This window comes from Sander lucioperca, chromosome 4, assembly GCF_008315115.2.
Source record: "Sander lucioperca isolate FBNREF2018 chromosome 4, SLUC_FBN_1.2, whole genome shotgun sequence".
Classification (NCBI taxonomy): domain Eukaryota; kingdom Metazoa; phylum Chordata; class Actinopteri; order Perciformes; family Percidae; genus Sander; species Sander lucioperca.
Window position 1 is genome coordinate 37,748,185 of NC_050176.1, and position 27,298 is coordinate 37,775,482.

The 27,298-nt window shown below is 39.5% G+C and overlaps 1 protein-coding gene across 11 annotated transcripts in view; it reads right to left on the reverse strand.

Moving 5' to 3' along the window:
- LOC116046942 (teneurin-3) overlaps positions 1-27,298 on the reverse strand; it is a 293,082-nt gene that overhangs the window by 131,459 nt on the left and 134,325 nt on the right. For all 11 annotated transcript variants that reach the window (XM_031295419.2, XM_031295418.2, XM_031295417.2 and 8 more), the window contains 2 exons: positions 11,467-11,640; positions 6,633-6,697 (listed from right to left, as the gene is read on the reverse strand). In XM_031295419.2, coding sequence (XP_031151279.1) covers positions 6,633-6,697; positions 11,467-11,640 — 239 coding nt within the window. The remainder of the gene's footprint in view (positions 1-6,632; positions 6,698-11,466; positions 11,641-27,298) is intronic.

Genomic DNA, 27,298 nt, shown 5'->3' on the forward strand with positions numbered 1-27,298 from the left:
AATGAGATGGAAAGACTGACTTTCCTACTATGCCTGCAAAAGGACTTATACAACGCATGGTGGACAAAATGGATAATATATTTGTTGGAATAAGACACGTGGTTGGTGGTCTCTCCTCCACATCCTCACTACTTTTAAATTGTCTTTGCATGATTTATTGCTATACTTGGTCATTATAGTAATCCACAAACAAAATGCAATGCTATGTATGACCCCTCTATTATAAGCCATTAGACCATGCTTAACGTCTGAGATGTTGAATTGGCATAGTAACTGCCAACAATGTTGTACTGTGACTATATGCTTTGTATATGTAAATACAATGTAAGTTAAAAAAAAGCGTAAATGTTCACCTCTAGCTCAGATTGTGATAAAACAGCCCTGAGTTTGGCAATGTTGTTGTTGTTGTTGTTGTGTGTGTGTGTGTGTGTGTGTGTGTGTGTGTGTGCTCATCAATGTATGTGAGACAGATTCATGTGAGAGAGAGAGTGTGTGTGTGTGTGTGTGTGTGTGTGTGTGTGTCAAGAGTATATGTGTATGTGAATTAGGGCTGCTGGAAGGAATACCGAAAGTCGAATATAATTTGAATAGTAAACAAATCAATACTATTTGAATGCTGAAATTACTGTTCAAATGTGATTTTCTTTTTTATAAATATGTTGGCTAACGTTAGGTAATCTCCCTCTTCTCGTCTTGGCCTACCCGCATATGTCACTCATGTCACGTCTTATGAACAATAAGGTAGCGGAGTGAGAAAACACAAGGCATTGTGAGGTCTAAGCTAACATTACATACCAAATAACGTTAGTACAACATCATGGAGCTAACGTTACGTACCGAGTAACGTTAGTACAGGGGGGAATGACAGGCTCCGCCTGGAAATCGGAAGAAGGACGGGAAATAGTTTTAACATGACTTTATAATCGACATCCACAAAGCCAAAGTGCTTATGTTAACATTAGTTAGCTCATTCTTGTTTCCTAACTTTGTCGCGAGTAATAGTAACGTTGCATGGAGACAGCTAAAGTTAATGTTAGCTGCCCTCCAGCTGTCAGAGTTAGCTTTGACTTCATATATTACCTTCTAACAGCTGTATTCTCAGTAAGGTGACAATCTGCAAGAAACAGGTTGCTTATAAATCACTAAAATAGTAGTGACAGCACCGTTTGGCTTAGTTATTAATGCCGTTAGCATCGTAGCTAACACTATTGTTACTTAGTTTATGACAAATCGTTTCGGCTGTGCTTTCTAACATGATGTTATTGCGCTTACCGAGCACCGTTAGCCTTTACAACAGAGCCGCTTCACTACACTTGTTAGATAATGTTTCATTACAGAGTTCTCTGTTGATTTGCGTTTGTTGCTGTGTGCTCGTGGTGGAAAATGAATGTTAACAAAGTTGCGTGCAATGCGCCATGACGTAGGTCCCCTTCAAGGCCAGGCTAATGTAAGAAGACCCTCTAGTGGGCAGAACGTGCAACAACAACCACATGCTTATAGTGGCAGTGATAATGCATAAGCCTGAGTAGTGTAGTATATATTAATGCATTTGAGCATTACACATTTGAATATTATTTGAATATTTAAAAAAAGAATTTAAATGAAATGAAATTCAAATGGTATTATAGAGGAAGATTGACAGCTCTAATGTGAATTCTAACATCCCAGGAAACTCTTAACAGATGCTTGAAATGAAAAAAACATCTTTCTAACAATGCCACACACACACACACACACACACACACACACACACACACACACACACACACACACACACACACACTAGCCTGTGGCAAGAGATCTTTAAGTCCAAGGACCATCTGAACTTCTATCATAATTGCGTCTGTTCGTTGTTGGAATTGATGACCTTTCGAAAAAAATACCACTTTCCCTCCCCTCTGACTCTTTTCTCTTTCATTCCTTCCTCTCTCTTTCTCTCAAGGCTTTTTAAAAAGAATATCACTCGTACACAATCTAACAAGGAGCAAACTGCCCTGACACTTCTAAAGCGAAGTAGGGGAGAAGGAAAAGCACCAAAGTATTTCTTATGACTACAGGTGTAAATGTGAGGCCTCCATTTGGATTTCAAAGGCTATTTATTTGTTTTTTTATTTACATTTTCCCAACAAAAGTGAAAGCAGCAAAATGTGAGTGCCCAGAAACAATGCGTATTCAGATTCAGGACCCTCCCTATGGGTCACTTCTTTATGCAAATGCTCACGCCTGTTGGTATAAACTGTTAGCCAGATGCCTCCAGTGAGTCCAGCGAGGTTGAAGAGATTAATGACTTTAGTGGCATACTCTTAAAATGAACGTGGATGAGTGCACATTCAAGTCTATCACAAAAGTAGTGTTTGCAACACAACAATCAAATCAACAAGTGTATAAAATTGTATTGAATCAATTTGGAAATTTGACATTTCTTATTTTATATAGCAGAACAAACAAAGACTCAGTCTATTCAGGGGCTTAACCCACATGTTATCCTCTGGTCAAATTTGATCACTTATTAAAGTTTCTATATCAGAAATTTGGATTTTCCATCAACTGAATTGCCCAAAAATAACACGGATGGTTCCATTCAATGCTCTTCGCAAGTAAAATTAATGATCAGTGCACTACATTTATTGAATTTTGGGTCTTTCATTCAATTTTATAGTATTCGAAAAAAAATGTTTAAATGGTTTCAAAACAGCATCCTGCCTAAACTTTGACATAAACCAGTCTGTGACCATCCACTCAACATCCTCTGATCTTAACTATTAGTCAAAATAAATAATTTTCAGCTTTGTTTAACTCAAAAATTAGATATAATTTCATATAAATGAGGTTTATTGACCATGAATTCCAAGAATAAGTGTAAAACTAGTGGTAACAAGTTGGCATTAGTGGTTTATATAATGGTGGTAGTGGGGGGAAAAGCGTAAATGAAGGGACACAAATGTAAAAAAAAAAAAGAACATTTTTGATTTTTGACCCAGGAAGACGTGTCAAAAATGACACATAAGGGTAGGCCAAGGTGAGAAGAGGGAGATTAGCTAACGTTAGCCAACATATTTATTTAAAAAAATCACATTTGAATAGTAATTTCAGCATGCAAATAGTACTGATTTGTTTACTATTCGAACACTTCTCTCGACACTTATACAGCAACAGATGACACGAAGGTTTAATGAAGATTTTACAGAGCTGACAATGTCTGTAATTACACAAGCCAAATATTAACACTGTGAGATGATGCAGACTTCCTTTGACCCACAGTTAATTGGTTTCCATTCTGCCTTGAGTGGATCAAAATCACAGTGAGGGGAAGGGCCACCTTATTTATACAAAGTCTGTTAATTAAATGGAAAAGTTAAACATTAAGTGTGTGCTACAAATGTACATTTATCTACGAAAGAGACTAAGGTAATTAAGGGCGTTAAAAACTTTTTTAACCCTCTGAGCCCTACGGTATTTTTGACAATTTATGGTCATATCTAACTATTCTGCCCTCGGGTGATTCCTCTTCACCTTTTACAATCTTTGTTTCATCTGCAATGACGGGACGACATTTTGTTTCCTACTATGGCCACGCCAAGACCCGCCCTTCAATAGCAGCTTGATTGGTTGGGGTTAGGCATTGACCTTGAGTGGTTAAGGTTAGGATCTTGAGGATCAACTGGGAAGATAGACGTACAAATTCCAGCATTCTGGAGGAAACGAATATGCCCAGCATCACTACCATCATAATGCAGTACCATCTCCGATGGACAGGACATGTCATCCGCATGCCCAACAACCGTCTCCCAAAGTAGATCCTGTACTCCCAGCTAATAGAAGGACAGCGAGCCCCTGGTGGGCCAAAGAAACGCTTTAAGGACAATATTAAGACCAGCCTGAAAAAGTTTAACATCACGTCCGGCGACTGGGAGAATCTAGCGTTGAACAGGGACTACTGGAGAAAAGCTGTGCAGGAAGGTGCAGCACACCATGAAATAGTACTCCGCCGTGCCGCAGAGGCAAAGCGGCAACACCGCAAGGACAAACAGAGACAGGCTCCACCACCACACACTACCTCAACCTTCCAATGCCCACATTGCAGCAGAATCTGTGGATCACGGATCGGCCTTTACAGCCACCTGAGGATCCACAAATAAGACAACCCAACAGAGAGGACAGTCATACTCGTTTCGAGTGACCGCCGAAGGAAAGGAAGGAAGGTTAGGATAGCCGATTGGTCAGAGGATAGGACCTGTACAAGTCGGTTTACGTTACCTTGCGTAAACATGGATGCTTGGCCAATAGTAGTGTGTGAATGCTATTGAAGGGCAGGTCTTGGTGTGGCCATAGTAGGAAAAAAAAATATCGCTGACGAACCATCCCACCATTGGTTGACAAGACGTAAACAAGCTTTTGATTGGTCAGAATGGTTTCCCAGAGCATCATGGGAAAATCAAAATGGCGGTTCGCATAAAAGCTAGCGGCGATTAATGACCAGAAATTCATAAATTATGGACATAAAGTGTATCAATCTTGGATATAACAGTTTGGATTTAATGCACAAAGACCCAGAAAAGAGCTGGATTTCCAGGCTGGATACAAAACCTTCTGTAAGGGCTACGAAGACACCAAAGACATCGGCGGAACAGCATGAGTGTTAGCTTAAAGAAATTATTAAGTCACGAATCAAAGATGCCGTTTTTTGTCGTATACGACAAGCTCTGGGTCATAGGGTTAAGGGGATGTTTTGCACATATGTCTAAGGCCTGAAAAAGAAAAAAAATCTGTGAGAAATATTAAATATGCTACAGAATCTATGTGCTAACATATTAATTATATATAAATGTGTTATAATATATATAACACATTTCATCACTGGCTTTGTCAGGTTTATCTAAACCCAAATAAACCTGACAATGAACTCTTTGAGTTATTACTCTGAGAAGATTCCTGCCTTTCATCAGTGCCCCGAAAGAAAGGTGCACAAAGCATTCCTACAATTTGATGAACTACATATTTGTCTGTCATCAGTATTATGCAGATGTCTCCTGATGAAGAGAATGATTGAGATCCTAAATCAATGTTTTATTATTGTTACATTAAAAAAAAGATGTAGGACAATGATCATGTGATGTTGAAAATCTGAATTCATCATAGCTAGCATAGCATAGTATTATTAAAACCATGTTTCCAAAGAGGATTCCAGCTACAATTGAGCGTAAAATCTGCCCGACATCTTAGCCCACACATCACCTATAGCACATCCTGGAACATAGCGCTGAGGGAGGGAGAGAGGGATGAATAAGGCCTGGAGAAAGGAAAACTCTGGCAGTCTTATCTGATGGGCTCATACCACACAGTGAAAACCATTGCATGCAGCAACAAGAGTACACGAACGGCTGATACAGAGAGAGCTAGAGAGGGAAGGAAGCTGGGCAAGATTGGACAAGAGATGCGATGGGATTAACAATGGACAAAGTAGAAATAAAAGTCTCATTTGTCATCCTGCACCTGGGCCAAACCGACCCTGTTCACAGCACTAATGTGTGTGTGTGTGTGTGTGTGTGTGTGTGTGTGTGTGTGTGTGTGTGTGTGTGTGTTCTTGTTTAACTATATTCGTGGGGTCCGAAAACCGGGAATACCGGGAATGTGGGGTCTGGACAGCTTTGTGGGGCCAAAATGCTGGACCCCACAACTTTAAAGGGATGTTTGAGGGTTAAGACTTGGTTTTAGGATTAGGGTTAGAATTAGGTTATGGTTAGGGTTAGGGTAAGGGTTAAGGTTAGGCATTTAGTTGTGATGGTTAAGGTTAGGGTAAGGGGCTAGGGAATGCATTATGTCAATGACGGGTCCCCACAAAGAGGGTGCCACGCACTATGTGTGTGTGTGTGTGTGTGTGTGTGTGTGTGTGTGTGTGTGTGTGTGCGTGCGTGTGTGTGTAACAGGGACATATTTGCATTTGGCTTAATCTCATTAATAATTACACAAAATCTGTTGTGGTAACTTCTGTTTTAAAATGTATCTGGTGTAAGGTATATAGGCTGTATGTTAGAGTTCAGAGCCCCTCCTTTATTTCTTCTTCAGTAGTCCTGTGACTACAAATACCTTGTGTCCCCTTTCCCTCTCACCTTTTTGTAATACTGTTTGGGAGAGGTGAGTGTAATTTATTTTCAGCTCATTCATTATTTTTAGTCATTCCATTATTTCTTGTATCATTTTGTTTATATTTATGTTCCCCACACTTGCATAATGTCTGTCCCAACCTTCTACATCTTGATTTCAACAGACTCATGTCACTTTATTGTTGTTTTACAGGTTTTTAAGAGTAAGTGTAGCAAGCTTAAATTTGCGGTAGATAAAGCTAACTTCCGTTTTGTGTATGTGTTAATGTGTGTATTGTAGAAGTTGGAGCAGGCCGTTCTGTTACATGACGAGGTCTGTCTATTCATGTTTGTCACCAGGTGCGTTTTAACATACCATTGCTGTATTATTGTATTACGTATATTATTTTAGTCCATTGTATATGTGGCATGTGGTATATGTTTGGGATATAAGTTGGAGCGAGTGTCACAGTGTGGTGAAATAATTATACACAACGCAGAATTCCACCAATCATGTGTGTGTGTGTGTGTGTGTGTGTGTGGTCTTACCTATGCAATAACAGAGCAGGACAGAGAGCAGTACAGATAGTCCTACTGCACTGAGGGCTGTACACCTGAGAAAAAAACAAAACAAAAAAAAAACACTAAACATTTTGTCTGAAATAACCTTTACAATACAAATACACATCTTCTAGATTTACAGTGCTGTTGCATATTCACAATTGTTTCATTTTGATGTATGATTACCTTCCACAAAACACTGCAAACACATTTGCAAATGTTTATGGTGTCTACATGACGGCCCTTTTAATTCGTTTTATTGAGTCAACGCATTCTCATGAATGGGTTTGTATGATATGGTATGAAAACCTATGCACAACAATTTGTATGATTTCCTACGAAATTACGGTGACTGCTGGCTGGATTACATTGCGACCGGTCATGTTAAGTTTAGAGGTCTTTACAGTTAAATTTAGCTGAGAAAAGGGGACTGTGAGCCGTGTACAGTGCACCATGATGTGACTTCAGCGGCTGGTTAAGTTTAGCCGACAAAAGGTGACCATCATTCAGCGACGACAGTTAACTAGTTAAGATTAGAAGCAAGATTGTGGTCTGGGTTTAAACACTGTTTAAGTAGTACTCCAGGGACACGAACACCTGGGTGAAAGTCTTGTGTTTTCCCCTTCATTTCTTCCCGGACACACACTCCACGCCCCCACTTGAAAGCCCTGTCTTTTAATACCCAGCGATCCACACTGACCTCCTCCCTACGTGGCTCTTTGTGCTCTTATACAGCGATAGGCACTGTGGTGCATATGGTAATAAATACGTGGGATACATACGAATTACAGTGCATTACTTTTCGTAGCTATATGTACGAATGATTCATGAGAACAGGCTGAATTTCACTACCAATGCGCAGTCTTCAATGTCTCCTGTGCAAAATGAAGCACATGATTTAGTGGAGCTTTGAAAATGCCATTTTCTTCTACCAAGATCTGGCCGTTTTCATGTGTTCCTGCAATAGTCAGCACTCACTGCAAATGCTGCATTCGGACAACCCAGGCCCTCATCCCATAACGTTCTCCAGCGAAATGCCAAAACTACACAATAACTCTGGTCTGCATAACTGCAACTTTTAGTCTGCTAACATTTGAGTCAGAGTTTAGGTAAGCAGCAAGCGTTTGTGGTTGCGTGAAATTTGCAAGCATAATGTTGCATGTAACATTGCGCAAAAGTGCGGTTGGATAGAATACAACTGCTAACATTATGCACACTATTATTATTAGTAGTGCTGTCAAACGATTAAAATATTTAATTAATCACATTAATGTCATAGTTAACTCGCAATTAATTGCAATTAATCGCACATTTTTATCTATTCTAAACGTCCCTTGATTTCTTTTTGTCCTATTATTTTTTCTCATTTTAATGCTCCTATCAACATGGAAAAATGGATCGGCTTGCTTTGTGCAAATGTTTTTTATTGAAAACAACATTGGCATACTGTAGTGTTCAATTTCACACTAACATTCTCACTTGGAGCAAATAATCTCTCACACAATGTAACGGCTTTGACGAGGGGGCGGAGAATTGGCATCAGCTGTGTGCTTGGCCATCAACTGGTATTTCAGACTGGACTTACTGCGATGATAGCTCAGTTCACAACGACAAAACACACAGATCACTTTGGTCTTGTCAATGGAACCATTTGGCAACTTTTTAAAAGTAAACTTTCCATTCAGAATCTTATTGGCATCCATTTCGGCGTCTCATGCTCACCATCCACTCAAAACGTAACGTTAGCCTACTACTCTTTGGCCGGCTCGCATGCCCAAACAAGTGTGTGCGGCGTGCCTGTTGTTTTGTTTCTGGTCTAGCTAGATCTGGTGTGGTGTTGCAGTTTTTCTTACGTTACTAGTTGTTGCAACAGCATGTGAAAAAAACTACGAAGTTTGCTAGGCCAAAATGAACGTTAATCTCGTGCAAAGAAAATTGACACCGTTAAAATGGGTTTGCGTTAACGCCGTTAATAACGCACTTAACTGACAGCACTAATTATTAGCCATTAAACCACATTATATATTTTCCATGGATGTAAAAGAAAAAAAAATAATCCACTTGGTGCGCGACTTTATTTAATAAGAAATCAATCCATTTTCAGTCCGTATAACACAGGCCAGCTAGCATGAAATGCTGGAAATAACCGTAGCTAAGCTAGCGTTGTTATGTTGTGCATATGAAGTGCCAGGTTGTTAGTGTCCTCCACTTCAATTGCTCCAATTTAGTGACAACATTTTATTTACATTTTTAAGTAAATGCCCAAATATATTCCATATTCACGTGGAATATATTCACATATTCAAGGATGGTTATGATAGATAGAGGGTATGCATAATATGTTTTTAATGACCTTAAGATATTCTTTTTCTACATTAGCCCATCATGTATCTAACCATCCAAGTGCACATTCGGCGCTAAGAGCTGAAAGACCGCCCAAACTGGCAACTGAGTCACTGTTTAAATATCTTTTCTATTCTATATTTCCAGCTTGTAATGCCGCTATTTTGGGTATTTTATAAATATAAATTATTTGTAACAGAGCAGACTTAGGGTTATGTTATGGCCCTGCTTGTTTTTAATGTTTTTCATATCACCATATTATTTACTGCCATGCGAGCCACAAATTAAAGCTTGGCGAGCCGCAGGAGGCTTGTGAGCCACGCAATGAGTAACACAGACAAACAATTACAATAGTCAACTACTTTCTTGCTGCTGTGGGAATTGTGTATTTCTCAAGGGTAGATGTCACATCCCGCAAAAATCCCTGGATGCTACCAAAGTCTTACAACCAGTTAAAAGGCAGCTGGCTGGCAATTGGCTGCTGCTTTGATGGCTCCAGTTACTGCCAAGATTCAGTCGACTGATAAATGTAACTCAAACCTTGAAAATCTATTGCCTTTGATGTTACAAGTCTATGTAACCTGTGCGTTGAGCTGCTGTGAAGTGCATGGTGTTAAGGGTGGTTAAGTAACAGTAGTCAGCCATGAACAGGGTGCAGCATAATACTAGCAAGGCCGCGTGTTATCCTCGCTGCCACAGAAGAGAAATAAAGTCTGAGTTTGTTACAACAGTGTCTATGTCCGCCTACACCAAAGCAATGTTCATTTGACCATTTAATGTCATATCAAACTACCTCCATTCAGTTGAACCCATAACTGTGTTGCCATAAGGAAATGGTTACAAAACATCTCCTGTCTCCAGCATAATTGATTAACTAGGTTAAATACTGATTCCATGTAATTATATGACTAAGTTTTTCTTCTTGCTAAATTACAGCAGGGTGACTAGAGGCTGTTAAATCTATGTTCTGCAATAACAAGTCATGCAGTACACTTCACAATGGCTCCTGGCTTCTTGAAATTGAAGGAGATCTAGGGGAGGGGGGGATGAAAGTGGAGAATATGAAAGATAAGACAAAGGACTAAAGAAAGGAAAGCTGCGTATACTTAAAAAGATATATCTAAATGTCATCTGTAAAGGAGCACATGCAAATGTTGAACAAGAAATACTGAGCATGTGTGCATGCACACTACCATTTTGTATGCACAGTACACCACATACAGTGTTCTGACAATGTGCAAAGCTGGCTGAATATACTAGACTGAATTGTGTTTCTTTTTCCCCACATTGTGCACTAATGGCATGGATTTCAAAATGTTGTCAGCTGTCAGCTCTACTTGATATCCCTATCGCATTCAGGGATATCACCCTAACTGTGTGTGAAGAAAGAGTTCTTCAAAGAGAGACAGGGTGCTATTTAGAAGCACTGACTGAGAAACACTTATCTGCTGACAAGCTTCTGGAAAGCGTATTCGAATTGCAAACAGTTATATCAAGAACCTTTCACCATTTCAGAGGAAAGACATATTCATGTTGGCAATGTAGGGATTTTGTGAACAACACAGCCACAGGAGAGCTTTCTGTTTAGTTTGATGTTACATGTATAAACAAAATGTTTTTTCTACCTAATTCAAGCTACATAGTGGCATCTGAAGCATAAACCTAGGTAACCAAAATGTCCTGGCCCAGTATCGACCAAAATCTAGCTTGTTGGGTTGACACAGTCTTGCCAGAGTCCTGATGAATGATGTGCAATAATCATCCTATGTCCATCTATATGTCCCATTCCAGGCACTTCCTGTGAGTCAAGTTTGCCAACCCTGTAGTTTCATTCAAACTTCAATTCCTTGGTCAGTGTTTTCCCTAGGTTTGTGGAACTTTTAGGTGCACATATTTTGCGGAGGATTTAGGGGTCCTCCCTGAAGAAAATGTTAAGTTTTTCAATGAAAACAAAAAATGCAATTTCACATAATTTTGGACTATTAATTATTACCATATACGTCTAAAATGTCTAAAAAAGCTAGAGCAGATAATACATAAAAAACAATCAAAAAACTTGAAGACTTGCTAAAGAAGTCCACTGGTGACCCACTACAACCATTAGATCTGATTAAAAAATATTTTGTTAGTTTTGATGTTCAGATTAATTTTACATTCATTCAGCCCAAAACGGCTTGGGTGATGCACCTAAGCCTTATAATGGAAGATAAATCCCTGTGGTGACTGGTCATTCTCATGAATGGGTTCGAATGATATCTTACGAAAACATATGCACAACAATTCGTATGATATCATACAAAATTACAGCGACCGCCAGTTACATGACAGTCAAGTTTAGCTGTCTTAACAGTTCAATTTAGCCAACAAAAGGATACTGACAAATCAGACCATTGCAGCTACAAAATATGAACCTAGTTTGTATTTTTACTGAGAAAAAAAAAATCAGGAATTTGGTTTCTTCCTGCTTGTTCGATCTTACCTCCATGAGCAATACTTGGAGGATTTCTTGAATTTGAAGGCAGAGCGGGACAGGGTATTCCTCGGTAATGGCCTGGTGGGTGGGGAGTACACTGAGCCTGTTGCCATAGTGTAGCCAGGAGTTGCCGTGGAAAAGAGGGGGGTGGTGCCTGTACCTGTCTTAAAGAGGAAGTGCCTGGAGGGTGAGAGGAGAAAGAGAGAGAGAAATTAGATGTGGTACATTAGTAGCTGACATTGGCTTTCCTGCTTGATCTACAAGTGCTGCAAGGTCAAGCCTCTAAACTACACTCCTTATTCACATTTACCAACCCTTTGTGACTCGGGCAACACACTCTTACTTTAGTTTTCAATGTCTCCCCAACATATAGACCTTTTGTGATTACATTCGTAGACAGCAGTGGTGGGTACTGAACATCTTTATTTTTTACTCCCAAATAACATTTTATTATTTTACTTTTTTTTTTTTTTTTTTTTCACTTTAAAATGTCACACTTGTTAGCTGCCTAGCCTACTGTTGTTGCCTGTATCTGTTGTTATCTTGATATGAACATGTAGCCAACCAAACCACGTGCTTTGATATGAAGAGCGCTGCATATTAATTGCCTTCTTCAATAGCACAGGCACTCAATACGAACGTAATCTTTACAATGTAAAGAATTATTGTGGCAAATGCACAGGAGCAGGCCATTGTTGAAAAAAGTATGGTAAGCCTGTGGAAGACCTGTGCGTCATGCGTTCACCCATATTTGCTCTCCCAATATGCCTTCTTAAAAATGATTGTTTCCTGAATAAATAACTGGTAGCGTACTGAGTGCCAAGCCAATTTCATTTTCACCGGTGCCATTCTATTTAACGAATTCACCATAGGTATGAATGGCAAATGCAGCAACGTTAAAAGTAGATTACTATCCCAAAAAAAAATACTTGAGTAAAAAGTAAAAGTTCAGTTTTTAAAAGGAATGTGAAAAGTTACCATTAGCGTATCATTTTTACTCATTTGCGTTACTTGTGTCGAGTCACCCCTGCTAGACAGCCAACACAGATGGGAAAACAAATGGTGCAAATGGTTCTACCATGACAGTGACATGGTAGAAGCCACTATGACACACCATGACAGTGCATATCCAATAGTGTTTTGTCTGTTTAGACCACAATGGCTGTGACTCTCATAATCTCATACAAGTTAGTCAAAATGGGTTCTCATACTGGTGTACTGTGTGAACAGTGGAGCAACACAACTTTATCATGCTAATTAACTTGATTGATGAAGCCTGTGACATCAATTTTGTTGTTACATTCCACATGGTTTATAATCCATACTTCATCCACTATAAATTACTGTGACAAGTAAAACTACAAGGTTAACTATATTTTTCAGGAGTGTCCAAAATTGTTCAGATTAGTAAAAGGGTGAATGCTTTAAAGCTATAGTGCGTAGTTTCCGTCGCCCCCCTGAGGAATTCTAAGTAATGACAACAACACTGTCAGCGCATCCACATGATACAAGCCTTGCGTGACCACGCACCACCCCCACTCCTCGATGCAGTTGCTAGCGATAATGCATCTACCCGCAAAATTTAGAGCCATGTTTCTTTCTCTTTAAAAAAAAAAAAAAATACATTTAGCTTAGTTAGTTAGTTTGGCTTTCCTTAGGGTCTATGTAACCTGTTCTGAAATGGTTCTATTATAATTTATATATTGTGATATATATCGTTATCGCAAGAGGCTGAAATGTATATCGCAATATGGATTTTAGGCCATATCGGAACAAGCCAACCGAGAGACAATGGACTATATAAATATTACATTTACACCACTGTCCTTATGAAAGCCAAACAGTTTTATTTATTTTTTTTTTTTGTCTTTGATTGTTTTCACAGGAACATTTCCATGAGAAAACAACTGGCACATACATGTATGGCTGCAGTTATTACCAAGGTCACAATGTCTACTTAATGACACAACCCCGGCTAATGAGCATCTGTAATTACAATCAGACTGCTCTCTAACAAGGCTGTATGATTAACACTTAGAACCTATTATAACAAGGGTCCTTCAATTAATACCTGCCTCGAAGCAAGATAGGAAGAGAGAGATAGACGAGGCGTTGAAGGGGGAGAGAGTGAATAAAGAGAGACGGGTAACAGAACTACTCAGAGAGAAGCTTTACAGCATTACAGGGTTCTGTATGTGAGTTCTAGCAGTCAAACATAAAACACAGGGCTTTCAACGGGGGGAGCGGAGTTCATGTCCCGGAAACGTTAAGGGAAAAACACAAGACTTTAACCCAGGAAACAGGTGTCCCTGGAGTACTACTTTAGGGGACCGGTGTTCTAACCCAAACCACAATCTTTTTTTTCTAATCTTAAGTAGTGGTTTTAGTGCCTAAACTTAACTGCAACGGCTGCTGAAATGACCGGGACCTCACGGTCCACTTTACCCTGTTAACAGTCACCTTGGGCCCTATTTTGACGATGTAAGCACATGGCGTGAAGCGCCTGGTGCAGGTGCGTTAAGGGCGTGTACGAATCCACTTTTGCTAGTTAACAGCGGAAAAAAGGGTCCGTGTGCCAAGAGCATAGCTCAGAAAGAGTTGTACTTTGTGTCTTAATTAATCAGAGGTGTGTTTAATCTTCGCGCGTCCCTGTGTGTGTAACAACCATAGTGTGCGTGTGCTGTGCACGAGCCTAGGTACAAATGCGCTGTTAAAAAGCAATGAAATGTTGCGTTACTGCGCGATCACTTTCCACTGCCTCAAGATAGCAATACGCCGAGAATGCACCTGAACACACCTCCCTGTAAGACCAGCACGCCCATGGGCGCAAACATGGGCGCAGGTGCTATTTAAACGATGTGGGCACTGGCAAGAAATTGACAACTGCGTCGGTCTTAAACTAGCAAAGACACTTGCGTCGGGCTTTGTGCGAGCTAGGGCCCCTTATGTCGACTAAATTTAATTGTAAAGACACTAAACTTAACTGTAATGTGACAGGTAGTCAAATGACCGGCAGGCGCTTACGCTCGCCGTCATTTCGTATTGTTGTGCATCCGTTTTCGTACAATGTCATATGGACCCGTTCATGAAAACGCATTGAACATCACACATATGCAAAAGATGAATTGGTGCAATACTTCTAAATGTACTTTTTTGACTGTGTTAGGTATACTGTAGAGCACTTTGCTTTTGATAGCTAATAGAAAACCCTGGGAGATTAAAAAGTATCTACTTGATGTGATGATCACCAGTTAAAGGTCAGAGAAAACCCATTAGTGGGAGTTCTCCCTTCAAGTGGAGTGTTGTGAATGAGTACAGTACTTCAGTCATGCTCTTTAGGGCCCACAGCACTGCTGTTGCCTTTCTGCTAGTTAATGCCATTTAATGCCATGTCCCTGACTGGATGGTCAGAGCTAACAACTAGCAGGACTCTGGCAGTGCTTGGCCACATACGACTGGATGCAGGTTTAACTGCAGGTTTAAATCCACCTGGGAGGTTCTATGGGTGGATTGTGTTTCAAAAAGAAAATGTAAATGAGTGTGTGTTGCCATTAACTACTGTTCATGTAGACACAAATATTGCTGCAAGGGCGCGACCAGTTTACATTATCAGAAGAGCACCATAACTCACCACTACTAACTACACCACTCACTGGCCAGTTTATTAGATACACCATGTGTTTATTATTAAGGTTGTAGAGGGTGGTGTTGTACTGGAGTGCATAATATTGAAAGGTGTTTTTGCCCCCCCCCCCTCCCATATAGAAAGCTGGAGATGACAAACCTTTTAATAACCTTTTAAGCCAGAACATCTGAAAACACACACACACCTTTTTATTGAGTCAGCAAGTCCTACTATAGATTCCTATTACAATAGACAAACAGGCTGAGCTAAAATGTGGTAATCAGCAATTGCAGTGAATCACACCTCACCTCACACGAACCGAAAGACATCCTCACATTTTTTAAGTTACATTATTAGGTTCCTTTGCATCACATTATATGTCAATTCTTCCCAGTGGTTTTCATCATTATTTTTTTTCGGACATTTTATTCAGCTTGTACAGTAAGTGCACCTCATTTGACGACAACAAAGTTCACGGATTTTGTGCTTTTATTTTCCGTTTGTGCTCCCATTTTGAATGTTATCACTCCATGCAATGGCTTATCAGCCTCATAGATATGGGTTAGAAGGGGCCCTGCTACACCTACTAGTAGGTTGAGAAGTTATCATCTAGTTACATGTTAGTCTCGCATTGCCAGACCTTCCTCCACAGCGCTGCGGTGGAGGGTCTGGCTAGTCCACACAGCATTCCGGGATGGGAGAGAAACGTGCTCTGGTTTATTGGCATTTTTTTAAACCAATCACAATCGTCATGGGCAGCGCTAAGTGCCGCACGGAGCCCCGTTGCCTCTGCAAAATAGCCTCGGGAAGGAACTTGTTTAGATGGAACATGTGTACGTATGTGCATGTGTACGTTCAATTCCAACCTGCGGCCCTTTGCTGCATGTCATTCCCCCTGTCTCTCCCCTTTCACATCTCCAGCTGTCCTGTGAAATAAAAACCTAAAATGCCCCCAAAAAAAGAATTAAAAAAAAATAAAAAAAGTCAATGTTGGCACAACCATCCACCACCCCAAGCTTCCTCCTTACGCAGCGTTTCTGTCTTTTAATATCATGTGTTCTGAGCGTCTAATGTTAACGTGTATAGGGAATTCAGCTTACCAATCAATGCTACCAGCCTACTAAGCCAACTAGGAGGTAGAGTAGGGCCTACTGCCTCACATCTATGGTAGTGATAAACAACTGATGACGCCCATTAAATCGGCTGATAACGTTCCAAGCGAGTGGTTTGTAAGAAATAACAAAATGTTGTTGAAATGAAAAACTACTGATAAATACTTGTTGCACTGAAAGGGAGGTATATTTGTTTGTGCTTAGATGTGTGCTGTATTCTGTGTGTGTGTGTGTGTGTGTGTGTGTGTGTGTGTGTATGTGTGTGTGCGTGTGTGTGTGTGTGTGTGTGTGTGTGTGTGTGTGTGTGTGTGTGTGTGCGTGTGCATGCATGGATACATTTTTATGACTGCCACTTCATTATCATCATCATATTAAAGTGCCTCATCCCTCTGTGGAAGTGTGAATGAAAAGTCACATTTTATTATGCTTTCATTTAGAGTAAGAAAGGACGAGACACAGAGGCCAGGCGTGGCCACTAGATTACACACACGCACGCACAAGCACACACACGCACACGCACACGCACACGCACACACACACACACACACACACACACACACACACACACAGGAAGAGAGAGACATGTCAGATGGTGATAGGCATTTAATGACTATTTAGAAATGTAAAGCTTTGTATTTTTAGCAAGTTCATACATAAAAAAGAAAACTGAGAAAACTCAATTTTACAAAAACTCCAAAAGCTTGTTGTGTCAGAAAAAGCTGTCACTGATATCAACCAAATTTCTCTCTGGAGAAACTAAAATGATTTTATTCTTGCTTTGATTTCTGATTTCCTATTTATGCTGCTACCACTTCCTGCCTTTTATCACCAACATCACTTTGACAGCAATTCATTATGAAGTTGTAATTATCTTGGGTTGTGAGGCTAAAACCTTGAAAAAGCCCATGAAAAATAATGATACCAATAAACTAGATATTAGAAAATACAGCTGCAAATGTAATTCAAACCAACCACAGAAAATGAGCCAAAACAGAAGGGGTTATGGGTAGACGGACATTATGTTGACATCTGATAGTCTGCAGTTTGTCATGGTTGGAAAGCTGAGCATGATGGAATTCATTATGGATTGATGGTCATATTCAGCAGTTCCTTCTTGTGTTCTTTACTACAGCAGAAACACAGGCACATTCATATTGCTTAGCTAAAACTCCAGGGACAGGACTCAGATTGTTTTTTTACAGAAGAGCATTAGCGCCACATATGAAAAAATTATTGAGTTCTGAGTTTAAAGTCATAATTCTGAAAATAAAGTCAGAATTCTAAGAAAAAAAATCAGAATTCTGAGAATAAAGTCAGAATGACTTTAATTCTGACTTTAATGTCAGAATTCTGATTTTTTTTCTGATTTTTTTTTACTTAAAAAAACAGGTCCAAATTTTGAGATTAGTCATAAATTTAATCTCAGAATTCTTAGAATAAAGTCAGGATTCTGACTTCAATCTCCAAATTCTGACATTGTTTTAAACTCAGAACTCATATCCATTGTTTCACATGTGGCCCTAATCCTCTTCCGTAGTTCTTTACTAAATCTGTCACTAAGAAGAATTACAGTTTGCTAATACTTGAATACTTGTGTACTTGAATATAGAATTTGCACTGGCAATGTACTTGCACTGACACTCTCTTGCACTATGATACCATTTCACCTTTCTGCATTTTTTTCACACCACTCCTTTAAACATTATTAATACACTGCACACTATTGATATCTTCCTTCGTATTTTTGTAGTATGTACGTATGTGTGCATGGATGTCATATGTCTGTGTGCCTATGTGTATGTATAATGTGTATAAACTATCAGACACCTTCATTTCCTTCTGGATATTTCTATCTCTATCTATCTATCTATCTACTCTCATATCATTTCATAATGCTGCTGCACTGGGACACATACAGTACCAGGACTGGGACAGACACAGTGAGGATAATCAAGTGTAAAATGACTGTAACCACAGTGTGCTTAGTTGACAGTAGCAAATTGTCAACCATAACTAATCTGGTAGTCCGCTAATAATAGCAGCCCCTGCAATGCACTATTCTACAACATGCATTTTACATTACATTAACACTATTTACACTGGGGCTTTTAAGTGTCTTTGACAATAGGAGCAACACAAGGCTGAGGTTGGGTGTGTGTGTTTCAGTGTGACATAATGTAACAAAAGCGAGAACACAGCCAGGTTACGGATCCTCGGAAAGAAAATGACTGTAACTAATGTGTGGATACTAAATGATCCCGCATGTCTAACACTGTGACAAAAGCCATTGAACAGCAGCTTTCTCCATACATTCCCCCACACACCAACAACTGCCTACAGTGTGTGGAATAAAAGGATCATTTCATTTACATTTCACCATTTAATTGCTCTTTTTCCCCATGCCTAAAATCATGCAAACACCCACCCATACCTATACAAATGGGTGCCTCTGATTTGTCTCTAGTAAATGGCCATTGTACATTATGTACTGTCAAGAGAACAGAGAGTTTACAGAGTACCATACCATTTATTATTAAAATGTTAATCACTAGACTTTATTGTTTATTTATATATATTTTTTGCATTATTGTTGTGGAGTAATGCATGTGGAGATAGTATTTAATGCATTCTGAGGTATTTTTGGGACTCGTTTTTATTTGTATGTATTAAATGTTAAAAGCTTACGCTGCTAGTATATGCCCCTACTCCCCAAATTTGATTGAATTCTCCTAGAGACTGGGACTCCATGACATTCAGAGAGAATAAGAAGCCTGCCCACAGTGTTATCAATCTCCTGTTTTTGTCCTTTAGATTTCCTTAAATTGTAATTTTTTTAGGGTCTTAAAGGTGTTGGTGGGAACATCTCCAACAGAATCCTAAAAGATAAGTGAGCAGTTCCCAAAGTCCAGCAGGAATGAGGAAAAAGTTTGTAATGTTACTCCTCATTACTAACTGTTATTGGGGGCAAAGCAGCGAAGCTGGGAGGCACCATTAGTGATTCTACCTTTTCTTATTATTACACATCTTTCCTCTGCCAGGGGAGTCTATGGCAGCCCATAGAACCGTACAGTAAAAAGTTTGTTGTCCTCTCCCACGCATGGCCTTCCTACGTAATACTTTACGTATCACGTAGGGAGGTTATAGGTTGCGCTGGGGGGGAAGTTACATTCATGATACGTTTCCTAAAAATGAATACTGTTCACGAGTCCCTCATCTCAAGTCTAAAGTCTTTTGAGGATGAGTCCCAAGTCAAGTCTGAAGTCACTGTATGTGCGACTTAAGTGTGACTCTGTCTGAAGCTAACAATGTAGTGGCAAGAAATAACAGGCCAAAAATAAATGAATGAAATATATTTATTAAGAAATCATCCCTTTAGTGGTGACAAGATGCTACTGAAGATACATTAAGGTTTATTTTGATGCAAAGGACATTTGTGCAGCAGAAACATAAAAGAACACTAAGGACATGAGTTTAGTTAAATGTATGCTTCCTACATTTGTAGAATACACTTTTAGCTGAAGAAAATATTTCTTTATGATTTCTGAAAAAAATATAGACATGTTACAACAATTAAAAATGATAAAACAATAATTAGCATTGTGCTTAGTTTTGTATTAGACATTACAGCAAAGGTCACTATTGCCATACTCTTTTCACAGTATATCTTCATTCCAGCATTTATAGGCTTTATAGGCTAATTAGGTCAGACACAACAGAACCTTAAGTTTCCCTTAAGCTCCCACATTTTCAATAAGTCAAAGTCTTTAAATGTACATTACCAAATAACTAGTATGTCCATGTTTATGAATGATAAATGACTCTTTCTTCCAACCATGAAGAGTTTGTGTGTGTGTGTGTGTGTGTGTGTGTGTGTGTGTGTGTGTGTGTGTGTGTGTCTGTGTGTGAGAGAGAGAGAAAGAGAAAGATTGACGATCAACACCTGCTCAATCCAGTGACCAGTTGTGTAGGGTATCCCTTGACACAAGTGCTTGCACATGGTTCTGTGTGTGTGTGTGTGTGTGTGTGTGTGTGTGTGTGTGTGTGTGTGTGTCAATGGATGGATTACCACCTCTAAATGAGGACATTCACACTCTCCTGTCATGTCCCACCCCCAGACTGTATAAAATAGGTCTCACCCAATTCTCTCCTGCTGTCATCTTCTAAGTACCCAATATATGCCCATAACACACCTCTGTAGTCTCTCTCTCTCTGTGTCTCTATCTACAACTGTTGTATGCTCTGTCATAAAAATATCAGTTGTAGCTACAAGAAGATCTGAAATTAAATTTGTGTCAGTGCTTCACATTTCAGCCAAAAAAAAAGACATTTATTTGATATATTGTCTTCTATCAACTTTGAAAGTATAATTTGCATTTTAAACAATCTAGGCTGTACAAGTGCTCAATCCTCTTTCCCTGGATACATGTGGTAAACACATAAAGTCTGCATAATCATTTTTCAAATCAAATTTTATTTTGAAGATATCTGTATTTTTCTCTAGAGAGCATCACCCCAGATTCTTAAATACATGTAAATGAGTGTGTGGGATGTGCAGCATAGTGGTAAATATTGTATCTGTGTGATGCCAACATACTTGAAGCCAAATTGATGTCTTTCCATCACTACATAGTTGATATATGATATTCCATCAATTATCATATTCCATATGCAGAAGATAAACTTTTTGGTATAAAAAGTCAAATTGGACAGAAGACAGATGCAATATAGTATTACAGTTTAAATCTATAATCTTTTATTTTATTATGGAAACATTGTGGTACATATAAAGTAAGCAACACTTTTCTTTTCCCTGCCTACAGCACTTGTTCTGATCATGGTTACTCACAGCATGGCATGGGGATCTGGTTCACTACAGCCTGGGTTAAACCCAGAACTCACTCATCTTAACCCTCCCGTTGTCTTCCCGTCGACCATTAACTTGTTCTCCTGGGTCTAAATTGAAAATGATTTTTATTTTGTGCTTTTTCCAACGTTTTAGTATGCTTTTGACGCTGTTTTAAACATTTTTGTCACTTTTTTCAACACTTTTTTTTAAATTCATGGTCAACATACCTAATTTAAATGACATTTAACCTAATTTTTAAGTTAAAAAAAGCAGAAATTATTAATTATTTTGACTAATAGTTAAAGTCAGAGGATGTTGAGTATAGGATAATCACAGACTGGTATATGTTAAAGTTTAGTCAGGATACTGTTTTAAAACCCTTTACACATTTTTTGAAATGCTATAAAATTGAATAAAACACCCAAAATTCAATGGAAGTAATTATTAGTTTTACCTGCGAAGAACGTTGTATGGCTTCCATACAACGCAAATATGCATCCAAGTTATGTTTGGGCAATTTGGATGAAAGAAACCCATATTTCTGATATAAAAAACTTTGAAAACGGGTCATATTGGACCCGAGGACAACACAATGGTTAACACTTGGTTAAGGCAGCTCTATTTGCAGTGTGACCGTCATTATAATGAAGAGGAAGGACAGATTTGGAGTGTTTTTTCTATTTGTCCTGTTTGAGCCATGTGTGGAGTAAGGTTACATACATTTTTGATACCACGTGTTTAAAACAATACCATTTCTGTATTACTGTAGTATTTTATGTATTATAATTTTATACTGACTATTATGACTTTTTTCTGGTCCAGCATTGTGTGCAGGTTATTAATTAATTCAGTGTGCTTTTTTTTTCTCCCTTTTTGCCTTGATATTGAAAGAGGTATCACATATCGCTTTTTTGGTATTGCATAACTTCCATTATTCTCAGGAATGAGCATGGAGCAGTGTAATCTGGTAAAAACCATGGTCCTCTAGTGAAGTAACTGACGAGTAGGCTATAAATTAGCATTTTTTTGCAAAAAAAAGAAAACAAATGTCAGCTACCACTCAAAGAGGTTTCAGATTAAGTGATAACATGGAGCCATTTCTCACTCAACATCACATATGCAAAGGAGCTGGTATGAGGCACAACTTCACCTCCCGCAGTGCAAGCATTAAACGAACAATCACTCCACACACATAAGCAGAGCAGCAATTTAACATGAACAAATTAGAGAGGAAACACAGGAGAGAATGGGGCAGAGGATAGTAGAAGTAGGATAGAAGAGAGAAGATGTAGGATAAACAGGGAAAAAAGGAGGAAATGGAGAGGAGGATGAAAAAAAGGAAGGAGCTAAGAGAGTCATGGGAGTTTTGTAGAAAGTGAAAGGAGAGAATGATTTTAAAGACTATCTGTGAGTCTAGCAAATGTATTTGGCATGCAATCTAGAAAAGTGTTTGTCTCCAAGTCTGTGAATGTGTAAGAAGGGTTCATTTGCAAAAAACAGATATCTCTGCTTTGTTAAACTCCCTAAATCATGTTATCTTTGTGCTAGCCAGGAAATATCAGTGAAACTGGTGTTGGGCTATTTTAAGAATATCTGTCTCTCTCTCTCTCTCTCTCTCTCTCTCTCTCTCTTTCATAAATCATGTTTTTGTAGTGTGTACTCAAAGGAATATCAATCAAACTGGTGTTGGTTTATTCATTTTAAGAATGCCCTGTATCCTTTTTTGCAAATTAACTCTGCGATATGTGCCTATGTTATTCTAAGCACTCCAGGGTTTAGTCTCTTGTATTTGCAAGTTCGCTCATAGTCAGAAACACATGCTTGGAGTCTTCGTTAAAAGGGTGGGAGCGAGGATGAGAGAGACACAGTCGTGGTATCATGTAGTGTGTGTGTGTGTGTGTGTGTGTGTGTGTGTGTGTGTGTGTGTGTGTGTTAATGTGTGTCTCTGTGTGTGAATGGGTGTGAAAAAGAGGGTCAGAGAGAACAGTATATAGGGTAAAGGTATGTAGCAGTTGGTGAGTGTTTTGTCTGCAAAGATTAACTCTAGAGTCTATATGATATCATGGCTCGCACACACACGCACACACACACACACACACACACACACACACACACACACAATACCATGTCAGCTGACAGGAATGTTGAAGAGAGAGACAGCCACTGTTTGAACAGGACAAAGCTGGCTTAGACTGGTGTGTGGGGATGATATTGATCTTTACATCAGGTCTGGTCCAGTCACTGTGTCAAACTCTGAAACTCTGAACTCTGAAGTACATGATGCAGTTTTAATTCAGTTCAATTCAATTCAATTAAATTTTATTTATAGTATCAAATCATAACAAGAGTTATCTCAAGACACTTTACAGATAGAGTAGGTCTACACCACTCTATAATTTCCAAAGACCCAACAACTCCAGTAATGCCCCCAATACTGATTACATAGTGACTGTAGATTTGATACATGTGATCACATATCTTTAATAAAAGCAGGACGGTCGGAACAACTATCTAAGCTGGTCAGTTGAACAGGTGAAGAGAACATTGTTGGTTACGGACCGGTTATCGACGCGGTAACGTGCTGCAGATCCGCTGTTTTCAGCTGAGCTGCACCAGAGAGTATTCAGTTAAAACAGATGGTTGATACTGTTCTGCCCTCAGTGTTCTCCATGAAGTTAGCTGGAAGTGAATGTAGCCGCGGTGTGTTTTATGTCGACTGACTGCATCAGACTCTCTTTATACACATACGTCTATGGTCGGACTTGACAAATAGCCTTTTAAGTTCTTGTCAGCACCTCAGGTGCTCTAATTAATTCGTTATTTGTCATTTTGTTTTAATGAAAGTTCAACTCCTCGCAATTGCTCCTTATAATATGTGAAATAACGGGAGTAACAGGTGAACCAGCTTCAAAAGTGAATTTTCTTTAAGTGCTGTGTAGTGGATAGAGACTTTAAAGTAGTAAGACACTTTAAAGTGTTAAGTTTGAGAATCCCCCCTCGGATCTTAGGGTTCCCCCACCTGCCAGATCCCTCTTTAACCCCTGGGTACATCTGAAAGTATATGCTTTTCTTTTCCCTGTTGAACTGTTGACATCTTGCCTGCAGCACTTGTTCTGATCATGGTCACTCAGCATGGCACAGGTATGGGGATCTCATTAACTACAGAGGGAGTGTTCTGAGGCCACACAGAACCATCCTTAGCTCACAATATCACTCATCTCAACACTACTCCGGTTTAGGCAGCTCTTTTGGCAAAAAACATTTGCCTCCTTTAACACATGTAAAACATGTTAAAGCATAGCCATATTTCAAAACAATGTATAAGAACTCATCCTAGGCTGATAATCTGACTACATTTTGCAACAGACACATTTTATGGCAAACACAACAAAATTCTCCATCCAGGGACTGCATATCTGAATTAGGAGCTAATCTATAAACGGTTCTAATCAGTTATTTGGGACCTGGGTCAGTCGGTCTGCAGGTTGGACTCAGACTGGGCAGGAAAACTGTGGCTGGCAGGGACTTCTGTTTTATAATCAGTCTGCACGTTCATGTAGATACACCATGCAGTAATACCATGGTAATACCATGGTGAACTTTTTAAAGCTTTTACAACTTTATTGTGAGTAAATGTAGATGTACACATTGTATTTACTTTACTTGCTTCATTTTGGTGGCCTGAAGTCGCCTCCACATCAGGGGTAACATAACATACAACATAGCTGGCTCTTCAGCGTATACGTCATCACTGGCTGCCGCCTTTCATGGTTACGCCTTGGTCAGCGGCAACAAGGTCAAAGTTGAAATAATTTGAACTTTGAGTGCAGAGCTCAGCCGCAATTTTGAGCAACACGCCAAGGGTAGCGCTTCGTCCGAGTTGTCTCCACCACTCTCCCAATAATAAAACAACGGCATAGCCAGCGCAGAGCGGTTATACTGCGGATCCTGTGTATCCACTACCCTGGAAATCCAGAGTTCTCGCGAGAGCACAATTAGAATTTGCTCAGTGAGTCACTCTGGCATTCAGTAATGATGCTCATTAACTATGCCCTTGTAGCCAAGCTGCACCAATCACATCAGTGTATCTGATATAGGCAGATGACGACAGTTTAATCTACCAGTTAGCTCCGCTGGTAGCTAAGTGTATGGGGCTCTTAAAGTGATGGTTCGGAGTAATTTCACCCTAGGCTGCTTTGCACCTCGAGCCAGACAACCCCCCATAAGCTTTTTTCCCTTGTTATAACGTTGGTCGAGTTAGCGTTATCAGCTGGTTAGCTTAGTGCAGTTTGTATAGTATATATATATATATATATATATATATATATATATATGATATATATATTTAGTCCACGTTTGTATCTCGTAAATTACCCCACTAATAATGCCCGGAATGATACCAAACTTCTACAGTAGTACAAATAGTTTCTGTACTTATAAAACAAGGCATTAGAAAGTTTGTAACTACACCAGAAGTATGTAGTAGTAGTATGTAAGTACAGCGCAATAGCGCTGATAGTGCCATAGCCGGTAGCAGACAAGAGGAGTATCCATCAGGCAAGTGTTATTTAAATATACTTCTGGTGTAGTTACAAACTTTCTAATGCTTTGCTTTATTAGTACAGAAACTATTTGTACTACTGTAGAAGTTTGGTATCATTCCGGGCATTATTAGTGGGGTAATTTACGAGATACAAACGTGGATCCGTTAGCGCCTGCACTAAGCTAACCAGCTGATAACGCTAACTCGACCAACGTTATAACAAGGGAAAAAAGCTTATGGGGATTTTTTTTGGCTCGAGGTCAATGTGCAAAGCAGCCTAGACTGAAATTACTCCGAACCATCACTTTAATACGTCACCCCATGTATTGTTGTGATTGGTCGTAGTGTTATCCAATTGCGTGCAGTGAGATTTTCAAATGCATGCTTGGTGCTGCCCCTCGAGTTGGGCCATTTTCATTACTCATTGCCGGACCCTTAATCTTTCGGATTTGGGTCTGGATTTCCATTCTATGTATCCGCAATAACTTAACTGTCAGAACATGAAAGCTGGCTACTGGAAACTCCCCCTGCTGGTGCTCCACTGACACGCTGAGCATAAAGACCAGATGTGGGACACAGAGGGGCTCTGTCTTCTGCTTCGGTCTGACTACTCCATCTAAAACACATTGGTACTTACACTCTGGGCTCAAGCCCCATAAGGCTGCCCCTGGCGCTGCCTATGAATATAGTCATTAGACGCCTTACGTTCTGTTACTCGTTACTGTGGATATATGACTGTTGTAGTCATATTGTTCATATTCATCAACTATTTTACAAAGGGGGAGATAATACGGATTCATCCTCAAGTCTATTTTGACACTATTCTATACAAAGTACTTCAAAGCAACCTCATGCCCTTTATTATTGTGATTGTAGTGATCTGTAAGCACCTCTATCTATGACATGAAACACTGAGACCATCATGTGATACAAAATTTTAATAAAATATAATTAGCATGCTACATTCAGTCTGTACATTTATGTTATGTTTTTGTTTGTATAGTTAGTAGGACAAGGAAATGCTGAGGTACAGTAAGGGAGGTAGCTTACTGTTATCAAAACATGTAGCCCTAAAAGTTAGACTTTTTTTCGGCAAGAAAGTGACAGTATGAAGGACGGACCAACCAAGCTGTCCACTACATTCAGCTTTGAAGATGTTGGATTGGAGTGCTGACTGAATGTGTATGATTTACCATGCAGGGAGTGCCTCCAGGTCACACAGCATTTATTTTTCAGCTCATAGTTTTTCTTACCCCGTCTCCTAAAGGCCTTGCAAGTTGTTTAATCTCCAAGTCTGTCTGAACGTGTGTGTGTGTGTGTGTGTGTGTGTGTGTGTGTGTGAGCGAAAGAGCGAGAGAGAGAGGGTGAGACATACTATTTCGTACACACCCTCATACCACACTCACAGGGTCTTTCTTTTCTGTGGGGGTTGGCTCAGTTTTGAAAGACGATGCTCTGAACGCTTTGTGTGCATGTGTGCATGTGTGCGTGTGTGTGTGTGTGTGTGTGTGTGTGTGTGTGTGTGTGTGTGTGTGTGTGTTTGTGTGTGTGTGTGTGTGTGTGTGTGTGTGTGTGTGTGTGTGTGTGCGTATTAGCCTTTATGAATATGAAGCTGAGCCAGGGACATGGTTTGGCTGTCCCAAAGGCTCAAACCTTCTCCAACTCACAACTGCAGCCAAAATGCTGGGGGTTGTTAAGATCTTAGATACAGA